At 38.8% G+C, this 15,813-nt stretch overlaps 1 protein-coding gene across 3 annotated transcripts in view; it reads right to left on the bottom strand.

Moving 5' to 3' along the window:
• BTBD10 (BTB domain containing 10) overlaps positions 1–15,813 on the bottom strand; it is a 27,315-nt gene extending 11,502 nt beyond the window's left edge. Inside the window, exons 1-2 of one of the 3 annotated variants that reach the window (XM_068147949.1) lie at positions 15,708–15,813; positions 8,473–8,631 (exon numbers count right to left, since the gene is read on the bottom strand). In XM_068147949.1, the coding sequence (XP_068004050.1) occupies positions 8,473–8,573 (101 nt within the window). In that variant the 5' untranslated portion in view covers positions 8,574–8,631; positions 15,708–15,813. Of the gene's footprint in view, positions 1–2,916; positions 3,235–8,472; positions 8,632–15,707 lie in introns of those variants that run through there. The other 2 variants (XM_068147950.1, XM_068147948.1) reach the window with 2 other exon arrangements.

Genomic DNA, 15,813 nt, shown 5'->3' with positions numbered 1-15,813 from the left:
AAGCAGTGATTCAGAGTTCACACTGAAGCAGGGTAAACCCTAATAATCTCTTTATGGGAGCTGAGAAAAACAGGTGCTACAGGAAGTAAAAACTTACTCAGCTGGCATCATCCTTCCTCCTTAGTCATGTTTGAATAAAGCACTAAACATGCACGGCACAACCAATTTCATCTACACCTTCCCAGTGTGGAAGCCAGAGCTACACCTGCCCTGGTACATACAGCCAGTGGGGCTGGGAGGAGAAGGGCTGTGTGCATGGATTAACGTGTCTCCTGCTGCCAGCCATGTCCCCTTGGAGCACAGACACATGAGACATCAATTCTACACTACTCTAGGGAAGAGGAAGAGGCCGCCAGCTGGAGGACAATAAGATCCTTAAATATTAAATTCTTCTGAAACAGATTAGTAAAATAACATCAAAGAGCTGCTCAAATTGCAGCTGGGCACACCATTTGTGTGCTTGCTTCTTCTGTTGTACTTTTCTCCCTTTACTATATAGATTAATGCTAACAATGAGACAGGCACGTTATCTATTAGCCAGAAGATGCAAGTCAAAAGCCAAAGTTGTGAGATTTCTGAGGATTCAAGCAGTTTGGCTTGCAATAGCACCATCTGCATCATGAATCTTATCTTAATAACAGCCATCTAAAATGTCAATCTTAAATCTCATCACTATTAGTTACAGCACATACATTTTTTTTCCTTTGATTTATTGGATATATAATCTGACAAAATCTGAGGTTCCATTTGTTCAGCATACTCTCATAAGTTTTACCACTGAAGTGCAACTCTGTTCTACAATGAACAAGGGAACTAAAGTGAGATTAAATCTGAACAACACACAAAATAGAGGTGGAATCTACTATAACAGAAGAGATGGCCACTGGCTTTACCCTGCAATATTTGACTAAGAAAACTGTCACTGAGCTATCTGAAAAAGGAGCTACATCTGTGGCCAGTATGTGTAAGGAAATCTGTGGCTTGTATTTTCCTGCAAAGAAGTTTTAGAAGTAGATGCAAATGTTCCAAAAAATTAGGACCTCAGAATTACCAAATAATTTTGATTATTTTTTTTTTGTCAGAAGGACTTGTTAATAATAGCATTTCCCCTTCTTCTAACAAAGCCATTGTGGACAGGAGGTTGTTTCTGCAGGAAATGCAAAACCTCTTTGTTCCATACTGGCAATGTGTGGACTTGAACTACGTATCTGTCCCCAGCAATGCAGGCAAGTCAAACTGGCAGTCACTAGGGAGTTCCACAGCTGTGTCGATGCTGCTACCTACCTACACTGATGGCAAAGCAGAGCTACCCCATTTGCAAGAATTGGCAAACTGTTAGGAAGCATTGTGGTTCACAGAAGCACTATGCAGATCAGATGTAACAGCAATACTTCTCAAGCAGCAAAGAACTGCTGACAAGTGCTAGGAAGCCGCTGGATTCCTGAAGCACCTGGCTACCACACTGTATTAATCTGTAATGACAGCCTACAACAGCCAATGCTGCTCTGCACAGTGCATGATTTCAAGCCTTCAAGAAAGTCATTATAGCCTCAGAACTCTATCTCACTCTGAAAATAAGTGCTTGATGTCAACTTTCAGTTAATTTCCCCAGCTGATGACCACCAGCTGCAATCTGTGCTCTGGAAACTATGGGCAATGACTGAGGCATAATACCAGTCTACAAGTGAAATTTTCCCCTGCATATTTAACAACATATTACATTTAAATTAAAACTGCATGAGAGAAAAAAAGCCCAAACAAACCTCCAGCCTCATTCACTAAAGCTGGAAAAAGCCTCATGTATGTAACCACCTCGCACTCAAAAATTTATACAGGAAAGGTAAGAGTCTCAGTTTATCAATTACTTCACAAGCACCAACTCTATGAATGTTTATCTAGAGGATCTTCACAAATTCAATATACAGCTTTTCTTGGCTCCAAAGGAACACTGGGACACTAGTACTGCACCCACTCAAGAACTTAAAGTCAATTCGTTTTCCCTCTCAAGTCAGGGACCAAGGAAGCTCTGCCTTTGTAAAGAAAATATGTCTTCCCTTTATAATCACTTGCCTCAAAGAAAACCAAGATCAAGGTTTTATTTAAGCAAACCTATTTAATGTGATGTAAAGGAGGAAAAAGAGTACCATCTAAAAGGCACACTTGTCACACTGGTATGCTTCCTATTTTTGCAGTAAGAGAAGAGCTGTCTTTAAAAAAAGAAGACATAAATGCTCATCAGTTTAGTGATGCTTTGGAGTCATCTGTGCAAGGAGGGCTTCAGTTTGTCTTTATACATAACAAGATACTGCTCTGAATATATTACTAATTATTAAAAGTTGTCATTAAACTGAATTAATTCTACTGTCAAAACATGTATTCGAATACAAAAACTTCATATGCATCCTACAGAACACTCCCAATAAAGATGATTGGTTTATAAAACTGGTTTGTCTACACAGAATTATGGTGTTAAACCAATATAGTTATTATCCTCACAAACCACCCTAACACCTTATATAAATGAAAATGATGCAGCAGTGGAATATTAACCAAGACCCTTTTATTCTCCCCTTATCTAAAATTTACATTAACTAAATTTTCCTAAAATATAAACTGAGATCCAATTGTTTCCTGGGATGATTCACACAATCAACACTTGTCAAATACAGAGCTTTACCTAATACACCAAGTTATAGATACAACGCTCCAAGGCTTTAGAAGAAAAGAAAGCTGTTCTGCTCGTATTGCTAGGACTTACACAATGACAATGCTTATACCCCTCTTCCTCCCCCCGAAGTCTGTTCTTTGTCAGCAGACGTTTCAATTGACCAGTGCACACAAAGGACAGTACTTTTCCTATTCCTCATTCTTGTTCTGAATAATGCCCACAGATTATTCCTGTTAACAGATACGCACCTTCCTCTTGTATCTATCAGGGAAGAAACACAAAAGCATGGGAATAATTTTGAAATCAGAACACAAAGGAATTCTGTTCCTTCCAAGAAGGCAGCTTTGAAAGCCAGATCAGCATCCTTTGGCATTACTTGTTAAGTTCAGCATATTTGGTATTTCCATCATTTCTTCAGTAGTTCACTGCACCGTCAGCAAGCTTTACTTTTTCCTCCATCATCTTCCCCTCAAGGATAAGAGATTGTAGCTATACAGTCCATTAAGTGTTCAAAGACGCAAACCCCTCTAGATATTAATTCAATTCAATTTCTCACAGTCACTGACTCAGCCATGCGTAGTGCAATACTGACGTCTGACCTCACAGCCTCCTGTGAGCTGAATTCATACTTGCTGTTTCCCCATCTCTAAGCAGCCATTGGGTACTGCAATTGACAGGCAGGGGAGGGAGCGTGCGAGAGGAGAGCTGCTCGGTACCGTGCCAAGTACCATCTGCGAAGCTATTTCTAGTCCTGCCAGCTTGTCGGGTTTCAGCACACAAACACCACATCTGAAAAGGTTATTGCTAACTTTCTCTTGTCACATCTCTCATGATCATTCCAGACAGACAAATCCATGCAAGTTTCAGGGGACAGTTCATTTGTTCCTGTAAAGTCTGTCTGGATTAATATTTAAAATGAATTCACCTTTCACTGAAGTCATCAGCAGGTACAGCAATAGCTTTTGAGAACAAGGCAGCATAGCCTCCATGTTTTACCTACGAACATCCCCTTTTTCAGCAAGTCTAAGCCAGGGAAAAGCGTACTACACTTTGTGGCAATCTAAGTATTTGTTTCTATTTATACTAATCTGTATGTTTACTGATCAGAAATCCATTCACCAAGTCCTGACATCCTACATCTTCACATCAATAGCTGATGAAATGCTTAACAAGTAAAGCCCACCAAGCACAAAAAAGACAACACGCAAATTAATACACAGTAGGATACGATTTTTCTATGAGGGAGGATAAGTAAGCATTATGGTACAGTTTGAGAGGTTTTAATGATTCTTTTTAGAACATCTGTAGGCTGTTTTAAGGAGTCATAAAACAATGGAGGCATAGTTTAAAAGCTAGTCTTACAATAAATAAAAATCAAGATGTCATAAGCAGTAGAGTGGAAATTAAAATACGATGAAAGCTGAAGGAGTAAGGGGAACTGTTCAGCGAAAGATGTTTTATAAAGAGGAAGTCAGTAAGAGAAACAAGGCACTTGTGGTTAAAAAGGCAGGAAAGCATTGGCATTTCAGACTGAAGAGTCAACTCTTTAGACGTAGAAGAAAAATTTCTGATCACACACTTTCAGCTGCCTGAGTCAGTGAATTTTCTCCTGTTTTTAGGGTCTTGTGAGGTAGGATTCACACAACCACAGCCCCCGTGCCTCAAGGGTAGAATAACCATCACAGTCTTGTAAGCCTTATCTTCTCTTCATAGTAAGCCATGGAGACATGGCTATAATAAATCATATAGAAGTTCTTCCCAGCATGCCTTCTTTCTTAGGTATGTTTTTGTCTCCCCAGCAGCAAGAAAAAGTGCAAGTACACTCAGGTTCTTTCAGCACTGGTTTCCTACACAGGGTCTTCTCTTGTAGCAGAATTAGCATGTTTTGTTCTCCTTTACTCCTATTTCAAGTAGAAAGAACATACCATGGATGGATTTGCTCCAGATTCCCACAAAACTGCCCCTCAAGCTAGGACATGCATTCATCAAAATCTTGTAGAAGCACAGACCAGCAGTCACATTCAACTTGGGGCTCCACCTCCAATAAGGAAGCCCTCAGAAAGAGTTCTCTCCACTTAAACGTGGACAGTGCTATAGAATCTTCCCTGAGCTCAACACAACAACTCTGTGAACGCTCTCCTGCTCCAAAATAGTTACATATTCACACAATTTTAGTCTTCAGAGGGCTCTCTCAACCAAGAATAATATATTTCTCAGTAATTCGGTTCCATTTCAGGAAGGAAACAGAGAAATCCCATGAGTGTTCATTTGTCAAAGGGATTTTTCAGGTAGCAAGGAATTGACATTAGGCAGGTATACATTCACACCTTATGACTTCTGCAAGCTATCCAAATACACAACCCCCATAAATGAACACCAATTCCTACTCAATTTTGGAAAATGGATGAGAGTGTTAAAAATCAAAGTTTAAGAAACTCAGAGTCATATTTCTCCTTAGGAATTTACACCCCAGTGCCAATAAAATCTAGATGGAGAGCTCTTGATCTGCCAGTATCAGGTTGCAATGAAGAGCAGGAATGTTTGTAGTTAATGATGATGCAGACTAATTCACAGACTATGACCCAAGTTCATGACGAAAGCAGGCCTCATTATTTACACATTGCAAATTCTGTAGGCCTGCTCCACACTATAAAATGTTCAACTGCAGAAACCAAATCTACATGAAGGGAAATAAAACCTGTCCTGAAGTCAAGGACAGATTTTACATTCTGATATTATTCCAGATACAAGAAAAGGACCCTTCTGGGGCTGCTTCATGTTCTGCTGAGGCAAGTGGCATTTCAATTCACAGCCCATGAATGCATTCTCCCAGCATAAAAAAATATCAGGGAAAAAGTTCTCAGTATTTGGCATCTACATAATACGTTGTCATATACGGGAAAATTTTCCAAGATCTTGAAGATCTTCAAAGATTCAAGAGTCATGACAGCAGAATCGCATCACAGCCACGTTTTGTTCATTAATGCACTAGGGCAGGCAGGACTTTGAATCTAATACTACCTAAACAGAACGAAGAAGCAAGGAACTACCAAATGGGACTAAACCAGAAGTACTTTAGAAAATTTAATCCAGGCAAAACCTTAAGGAAAAGGCAAATTAAAGATGCAGATTTTTTTTTATCCACAACTCCAGAGAAAGTACTTTGTACAAGAGCACTAGAATTAAAGACTTACAACAATAACAAAAAATACAGCACTATACAATATATGTGGGAAGCTAACAACCAATGAAAAATAAAAAATAAAGGTCAGAACAGCAATACCTAATAATGAAAACATTCATTCAGAGACCATTTACTTTAACCTTAGTCACAGTTTAGTTTACATATGCTTCCTCAAAGTTTTTTTCTCTCTTATTAGGGTACTTAAATAAAACCCATCTCAAAGGTTTTTGTAATAGCTCGGAGAAGCAAGACTGTTTGTATCATTTATTACAGTCAGCTTTGACACCATATAATTTCATCCTGTTGGGCTCTTTAGATTTATACCAGGCATAGTTTGCATTGTATTTTTAGTCTTTATTTTCTGCATCTCTCCATTGTGAGTTTCTCATTACATTGCCCATCTCAGAACAAGTAAGAAAAAACAAAGAAAAAAAGACAGTGCAATTGCCAGAGGTTTCAAAAAGGGGACACAAAAACTAGAGAGAAAAAGATGCCATGCTCACCTGTGTAACTGTCTAAAATGTACACCCTGTTAGTTTTGCCATGTATCCTTTGCTCTAAACAGACAGCACAGTGAGGGAAGCCAAGCCCTGTGGCTCTCCTTGCTGCTGCATAAGTCTTACACATCAGAGGACAGCTCACAGTCCTAGATTACATTTTCTACGAGTCTAGAAAATTATCTAAGCTATTTTAAGAATGTTAAGGCTAGAGGATTAAACACTCCAGAGCACCATGAAATGACAAGCTACACATCTATCTTAGATATTACTTCCTTGCTGAGATTTTTCATAAAGTTATTTCACCATTACCTTTTGCAGACATTAACTATGTTTTTCCTTAGATAACAAGGCATATTTCACAAGCGCAATCAAGTAAGACTCAAGTACTTAAAATTTTAACAAAGCAGTTCTGTTCAGATACTAGCTTGACCACAGACATGAAAAGCTTTCATAAAACACTAGCTGTTGATAATTTACTGGAAACACAAATGGTGTTTTGCCAGAATTATGTTCAACTTAGCTGCAATTATTTTAGATGCACAGATTTCATAGCTCCATATCAAAGGGATCAACAGCAGCCTTTTTGAAAGGCATGGCCTACAGAGTTTGTTGAGACTATTATCTGCATCAAATCATCTTTTCAGAAAGCTGCTCAGCTTTTTATTTAAACATTTCTCCAGCCAGATAATCCACAAGAGAACACACATGGTAAGACATGTACACTGTTTCTTTGGACTGGATTTACCCAGCTTCAGCTTCCAGGTAATTTGCATCTTTCAGGTTTTATTCCAGATGACCAGTCATGGGAGGTAGCATGAGATCAGAGATGACTACGTGAACCAGACTCAGCAATGAATCACCCATTTTACTCACACTCCGAGACCTGGTAGTGAATAGTCCTCAACTAGCACACAATGCCCTATTATATCTATATTGTTCATTTGCTGATACAGTGTCACATTCTGACCCTAAATAAGAAATCACAAATCAAGCATTTGCCAGATACCATCATCTTAATAAAACCATGAACTGAAGAAAGCTATACTCCATAGCTGACCATAAGCACCAGCCACCCTCTTCAGTTCTGCATTAACCATTCCATTATTCACACCATAGAGAGGGCTATAATTACATGGGTCTCCCTGTGAGCCTTTTAATTATTGGTGTATTCTTTTTTCCTGCCTTCTTGGCTGTCTCTCAATTATCCAAGACTTAATGACAAGAAAATAACTCACAATATTAATTGCCCACAGAATACTTCGAGCAACAGTTGTCCAATTTATCTAAATCTATACAATAAAAACTGAATTAAGCTGCTGTAATTGAATGTGTGCCTTAGCTCTTTTACCATCATCTCACAAGTGCGAAAGCTTAAATCACTAACAAATTTAGCTAGCGAACAGAGATGTTTTAGTTATATTTAACAAATCTAAAAGGGCAATGTACTTGGAAGATACACACTTATTTGGATGCTTATATATATTTCCAGCAACATGCTTCTTCACATACATTTGCTAGATGACTAACTGCCTTACTTAGTTCATTTTTGAAAAGTATATGCTGGAAAGAAACCCACTATTTAACTTCATAATGTCCTCAAATCAAGAAGCAGTGGAAAAACAACATTCTTACAGTGTGACATGCAGGCAAAAACCAGATCTGACACACAGCTTTACAAAGAAAGGGCAATAGAGTGTTCTCCTTCCATGCAAGCAACTATTAGCTAATAGTTATCATCATGAACAAGTTGCACATTTTAAGTACACTACTTAAATGGAGAGCACCAACAACTAAAATGTGATGAATGGGAAGTAACTCCTAACAGCACCCCCAAAAAATAATTTACTTATTTACTCAGCTGGTGTCTTGATACACAGACAAGGCATTCAGGTTTATTAGAAAAGACTAAAATCCCACACACAGGAAAACAAATCTAAGCACAGATTAGGGAAGCTGACAAACCAGTTTGCTTAGAAAACACCTTTTCAGAGAATTAAGAAACATTTCTTTTAAGAACTACAAAATTTATGACAGGACTTGCCACAACCAGATACAGCATCCTTTAGAAGGAACTGTAATTTGTAGTTTTTGAGATGCAACAGATGGTACACAGCACCTACCTTGAATGTTTACAAAGTTTACGAGGTCTATTATGCAATTTCCGATCCCAATTCTCTGGATCACTGGAGTTACTGTCATAAGGATGAGGCCGTCCTGCCATTCCACTGCCAGCTTCCTCACACTACTGCTCTGAAAAGCACACATGCAGCACTCACAACCTACATTAAGAGAGCAGTGTTTACCTTTAAATAATGCCACACATTTAAAAAGATTAAAAAAATTAGGCATGCAGAATTTAGTGTGTTAGGTGTTGGGGTTTTTTTAAACCATGAGCACAGAAATTAGGATATACTGAACCACAACCTCTAAACTGCATGACAATAATATTGTACACATTTTGCTGATACCTGCACTAACAAAATAAACTGTAAAAGTTGGCAGACAACTGATTTCACCAGTTAATTTCACTGTATCTAAGCAGAAAAGTCACTGGTTATAAAACACAAAGCAAACGCATCATAATTTTCTTTCAAGTGTATAAAGTTAGTTCAAACAAAGATCCCAACTGTATTAGACAGACCAACAGCTTTACTGTTTGAATAGCTGCCCAAGAGGAAAATAGAATTAACTTTATGAAATAGTTATATGAGAGTCCTTACTTCAAAAGGCAATCAATAGCAATCCTTAGAAATGCTCAGTTTCACTGACCATTACAAGCCTATCATTTCCTGACACTACTATGTTCAACTCTCACTAAAATCCATTCATAGATAAAACAGTTATGTCTGTCAATAAAGAAGGCCAATCTTAAGTGACTGATGCTCAGGTCACACCTATAAGTGATACTTGTATCAAGAGAGTTGTATACTTTAGAATGACATGGTTACAAAAAAGAAAAGGTAGCCACAAGTGAACGGCTGACAATTGTAGAGCATCTGGAGTCAAAAAATAAATCAAATTACTTAGAAGGCTTATCTATCCATGAAGGAAAAATATGCCTATTATGTTTCTGTAAAATTTTAGGCTAAATATGTCAGAAACCCTCTCCCCCCTTCCTTTATTATATTATTATCTTCATTGGAATTTATCTCTTTTACAAGTGAGTCCCAAAGGAATTGAGACTTCTTTTTTAAAAAGCTGTCCCACTCTAGTCCAGGAAAACAAAAATTCTTCTGATGAATTTAAATTCTCTTGGCTAAATTTAGGACCAAACATTTTTATAACAATGGAATAGTACAGAGCATACTTTAAAATGTTAGTTCCATATGCATCTTTCCTTCATATTCAGCTCAAACAAAGAAAATACATTTTATACCAAGTATACAATCTCTGCCACAGGGTTGGTTTTTTTTCCTGTTAAGAGTTTCTTTAATTAAACACACTTTGACTAGAAGATTCATGGACAGGCATCCATACAGAGTCAGGAAAGTATAAAAAAAAAAAAAAAATCTTAAAATTACAGGAAATACTCAAATATCTTATGTGAAAAAAACAACCATAAAGCCTCATTGTGTATTATGTGGAAATTCAGATTATCAAAGCACAGTCAACATGTGATAATACTACAAAAACACAGAAGGCTACAGAATTTACACACATCAGGTGTGTTCAGATGCTTATAAAAGAAAAACCTACAACCTATTTCAGAACAGAAAGAGTATTATTATCAGACAAGGGGAAGGAAGGCTGATTTATAAATCCAGTCATGAGTTACTTCAGCAGCAGCCGTTCAGAACTTGGGTGTAACATGATGTATCATTTTCACACAAAAGCAATAAAAAAGACACCTTTTATCCTGAATAGAAACAAATCGTGCTCATTAGACTGAGTCACCCGAGCAAGATTCAGTCAGTCTTGCTACTCATGGCAACAACATGACTTAGAATAAGCAGCAAAGATGAGCCATCTCCCAGAGGAATACCACAGTTCCCATTCTGAAATCACTACCAGCTACTGATTGCTGCTGGGTCTTGCTTTCCCTCCTGTATTTACTGAAACACCATAGCGACAGGCTAATTTATCACCATGTTTCTTTTCAAGTCTTTTTTCCCCACAAACACTCTCTTCTCTTTAAAATAATTTAAAACATTAAAACAATTTAAAATCATCTCTAAACACCTCAGCCTCCTCTCAGGTATGGACCAAAACAGGTGCCTTATCAGAAACAGGTTGTTATCTGGGAGTTAATTCTTATTCATTTCACTGAGGTGAGATGTCAGCATTTGAATTTAGCTTTTGTACTAGGAAATCAACAGCTGGTTTTATGAGAAATAGACTGGAAAGGACAATTTAGAGTCACTTCTAAAATTGCCGTACACTATCTGCCTTCTCCCCAGACTGTTTCATGGAGTGTAAATTTCTCATTCTGCTAGGATCAGTTTCTCAATCTGCTTTGCTATGCAGCTACACAGTTCAGCCTTTACAAACAATAGGTGACACAGAACAGAAACAAATGGGAATGCTTCTCATGAACAACACTATTCACTTTTCCCAGCTTAAAGCATGTAAGGATCCCCAGCAGTGTCACCGATGAAGTACCAAACTGGCACACAACTCAAAACAATCTGAAGTGCCCAAAGTCACATCCTGTGAGATTTCTAATGCAGTTCCAAACATAATTCTATGAACCTGTGAATAAGAAAGTTTTTCCTCCAGCCTCTGCTTAACAGGATCTTAACAAATAACACTTCCTATGAAACAACTAGCTGCAACACAGCCTCTTTTTTTATTTCTTGACCATTGGTGATAGTGTTTCTGTGTGGATTATAAACAAATGTAATTTATCAATTTTATTTGAGGTTTTAAACATCTAAGACTACAAATAAGGAATACTTTTAGATGCTCTTCTCTACTGAGAAGAGGAATTTTCCATTAGCAAATGCTGTATAAATTCTGTAAAGTAACTAACTAATCCTGATTAACACTTCTGCAAATCCACTTTTTTTTCTGCAGTAGAAGTGAACATTTCAACTATGGATCAAATGATATTTTAAATTTTTGTTTCTATAATATATTCACGTTGTTGGCAATAAAGTAAGCATTTTTTCCTGCACATTCTGGTCTTGCATATAAAACAAAAAAACTTGCAAAAGTACATGGCCCCAAATACTATTCAATGCCTCCCACGAAACTGCTTTTGAAATGATGGCAAAGGCAGAAAGGTACTGGGAGCACATAAATACAGAAAAAAGCAAAACAAAACAAAACCAACCAAACAAAACACATACAGCAAACAAAACAAACAAACAAACAAACAACACCCCCAGACAAACCACAACAACAAATCCAACTATACTTTGTAAATCACAGAATACTGTCAATATTTGCCATATCAGCCAAACTGACTGCCATTCCAATTAGCTAATAAGCAAGTATCCAGGTGCAAAGAATGATTTCTTACCCCTCTGCAGAAAGCTAATACTCCAGAGAATTATCACAGGACAAATTGTGCAAAACAGATAATCAAGAAGCACTTTAATTTTCAAAGCTTTTAACACATACAGCTAGAACACTTCAGACTTGCTAACATCAACTTGAAGCTAGAATCATCAGTAATTTATGAAAGTTGTGGACTTCTGAATACAAGGGAATTGTAAAGACAGATGCACATTGAGTTTGAGAAGCCTGCAGTTGATGTAGTAGTCAGCCCAGGTGTTGCAAAATAGACTAATTAACATGCTTGCACCACTCATGAAAGGATGTATCATGCACTAACTTATGATAGCTGCAGAACAGATTATGTTAAATAATACTTAAAGCATGTTCAGTTCTGTGCCATAACAAAACACAGCTAACAAAAGATGTACAGCAGATTAAACAAGACTTAGACAATACCAGACATTGGACAGAGTGGATCTATACTTTTGTGAGAGGCAGAACTTGCACTCCTCAAGGTACTGAGGGTGGGGAATGCAAACATTCTTTGGAAATCTTTCAGGAAAGATTTAAAGTAAAGCTTATCTCTAGCAATATCATTATTTTCCATACCAGTCAGCCACATCATATTTATTGGGAATACATGTAAGGCTGCAAAGTTCCGGAGTCTTATTGAAAAACATTATTAAAACAGCCTGAAGTTTTGAGGCAAAGGCCCAAGATGCCATGTTCTGGATACCAGCTCATCAGGTGGAACAAAACTGATGCTCCAGCTGTCAGTACAGAAGACAACATTCAGGTAACATGCAATATTTCAAGCAGTTCCTCAGCTTTAAGCTTTGGTCAGAAGCATTTTCTAAAGCAGGACAGGTTTCAGAAGCTCATAGGCTTTAACCTGCTCCTTCAGTGAAACACAGTGTAAAGTTGAACCAGGATATATGCAAAGATCCAGTAGACAGATAACCAGCTTGGACCAAACCTGGCATTAGTTGTGACAGAGAAATTCAAAGATTAAGATTAGTTAGACTTTCAGTGAGGGTGAACAGCCTGCTGTTCACTGCTTCTAGTCACCAAAGCACAAAGCAGCAACAATAACAACTAACTTAAGATTTAGTGGGAATGCAAACATTACATCCTAATTAAGAAGTACAGTTCGAAGTACACATGCTCACAATGCAAACACCATATATCACACAAACCTATGCATGGCAGGTGAGTTTCTTGCAAACTAGTGCACACATCAGCCACAATGCATCCTTTGCAACACGGTCGTAACCTTAACACAGTAGGTCAGGACTGAAGCATCTCTTAAGTAAGAAGTCAGTAGAAATAAACCAATAAATAAAAGAGCAGTCACAAGAAGCAAATGATATTCCTAAATGGAATGCAATGATAAAACACACATCTGATACTGAAAGCTTAAAAAGGAAGAGGCAGATGATTTCCAACTCCCCCTCCATATTAGGATTCATCACGTTAAATCAGGCTAGGTCTACCTGTAAAAAGCTCAGTGGATTGAGCAACTTCTCCCACACAACAGCAGAATTGTGGTTATCACTGCAGGAAAAAGGTGCAGAGCTAATTTCTTGCTGATACTACTAGCCTCATCCCCTGTGGCTCCAAAATACAAAACAGAACACAGAACAGAGCTTTGTAACACTCAGCATCAGTGACAAGATGAACAGCATGAAAAGAGAGGTAGATTCCTTGAAGAAACACTCAGGATCTATCCCATGATTGTAATCAGCAGTATCAATACAACTCAGTAAGAAAATCCCAAATAATTTTTCATCTTTTAAATGCATTCTAAATTAGGTTTGGATCTTACATGCATTTTAAAGAGATACGTGGGTTTATTGATAAGGAACAACACCAGGCCAAAATTTAAACAACACTGCTAAAGGAAAGCTGTGCTGAAAGAAATTGGCACATAATGAGACTGTGTTTTGTGTGTGCATACAGCCTCAGCCACACAGCCTCAAAGGTACAACGTACAAAATCACGACAGTTCATAACAAAAGGTGACAGGAAACCAAACAGTGATGATATTTGTGACTAATTCAATAAGCAGTTTCATGACATATCAGCTGTTTAGGGTTTTCAAATACAATAGGGCCTAAAAGGAAAACTGGGCTTCAGGAAGGAATTCAGTGTTTGATAGGAGAGCTGCTTTAACTTGTCTTTCTTAATCCCCAGTTTCCCTGGCATTAACACACTGGGCAAAAGCTCAAACACAAAAATGTGCTGAAAAAGCTAAGAATAGTCTCAAAAGAATGGCATCATCAGTAGACAGCAATGACAACCACAAGTAGAATGTAATTGACTACAATGAGGTTTTGAGACAGAAATGGTACAAATCAAGAGGTAAAATGCAAAAGGCTTTTGACAGGAAATTTGCGTGTCTGAAAATTCTCTGTGACTTTTTGTGAGAGAGAGAGACCTACTGAAAGACAAAACCACACTGACAAACCTGCAAAACAGATATAGTGGCACAGGTCTCCTTAACTACAGAGAAATCATTAAAAAACCCAGCCACTTTCTTTTGACAATACTTGTGTTCAGGCTACAGGACTTAATGGTAACCTACACTAGGTGATGCAGAGAAAGATTTTTATTTCAGCTAAAAGAAAAAAGAGCATGAACTGTGAAATTATGAAATAGGAATAGTCTGGAATTGAGAATCTGATCTGTATTTCTGGATCATCTAATTGAAGTAAATTGAATAAAGAAAGAGAGGGTTTTCCAGGGAAAAGATCACCAAAGCTGAAGCAAGAACAGACATGAGTACTCCTTAAATGGATTATTGAAGACTATTCATGAAGTAAAAAAGGCAAAACAAAATTAAAGAGAAGGGAGATGACAGTCAAAAGGCTACTGAGAAGCCAGGTTTTAAGCATGTATCCCTCTACTTTATTGTAAGCACTTGTAAGCAGCGGCCAGCAGTAGAGAACTAAGATGCAATGCTCGATCAATATTTTGTAGAAAGGAACCAGACAAGTGACAAACAAATCTGAAAAAGGTCTGTGATGGGGCTGGATCCAAATTCTGAAAGAAGAGAGTTCTGAAGTGACACATTTGATGAGATCAAAGATAAAAGGGAAAAAGACACAGAAATAACAGACAGGAACAAAAGCGAATTTAAAGAAAACTAAGTAATGCTAAGCAACAGCAACACATAATTGCACTATCACAGATTTATCATATAAGCAATTGATATTTTCTGCAAATAAAATACGGTTATGTGGAAAAAGTTCTACAAAGATATTGAACTCACTATGAAATCACTTAAGAAGTAAATTAAAGCTCAGGCATTTTGTGAAAAAAGGATGTCCAGGATTACACGATAGCTGTCAGGCAGTCCTAATCAATAATACGGTTTCTCTACAGCCCTCGTAGCAACTGCAGGGTTTACCAATACACATTACACGAGTGAAACTAGTATTTCATGGAGTGTTCAGTCTGCTCATGACACTACACATAACACGGTTAGCAAGACACAGAGCCCGTACGATGCTTTTAAAGCGTAACAGCTCTCAGGCGACAGGGAAACCCGAGGCACGGCCCACGAGGCCGACTGAAGCACTATGAAACGCCCGTGGGCGAGTGCTACACCGCTCCGGTGCCTCCCAAAGGTAGGGGCCGCAGTCGCTCGAACAGCACGGCCACGAACGAGCCGGCTCTGTCGCAAGACCAAAGACGGCACAGACCAGGAGCCGCAGCGGAGAGCCGGGCCGCAGAGACAGGTCGCCGCCCGCACCCTTCACCGGGTCGGTCGCAACGGCAACGACCGTGGCTCGGGAAAACGGCCTGTCAGCCCTGGCACAGGCCTCCGCGGAGCGGTGTTTCGCGCAACCCGACGGGGCCCAGCCCTCACCAGGCCCCTCCGCGTCCCGCCGCGCCGCCCCCGTCCCCCACTCACCGACGCGGGGCCGCGGACGAGCCACCGGCAACCGCCGCAACCGCCCGCTGCTCCCAGGCCCGGCAACCGCCGCAACCACCTCTCGCGAGAGCCGCCCAGCACGCAG

Source organism: Melanerpes formicivorus, unplaced genomic scaffold (genome assembly GCF_026170545.1).
Source record: "Melanerpes formicivorus ecotype bairdi unplaced genomic scaffold, bMelFor1.0.p_v2 SCAF_16, whole genome shotgun sequence".
NCBI classification, from domain to species: domain Eukaryota; kingdom Metazoa; phylum Chordata; class Aves; order Piciformes; family Picidae; genus Melanerpes; species Melanerpes formicivorus.
This window is presented reverse-complemented; position numbering and strand designations above follow the sequence as displayed.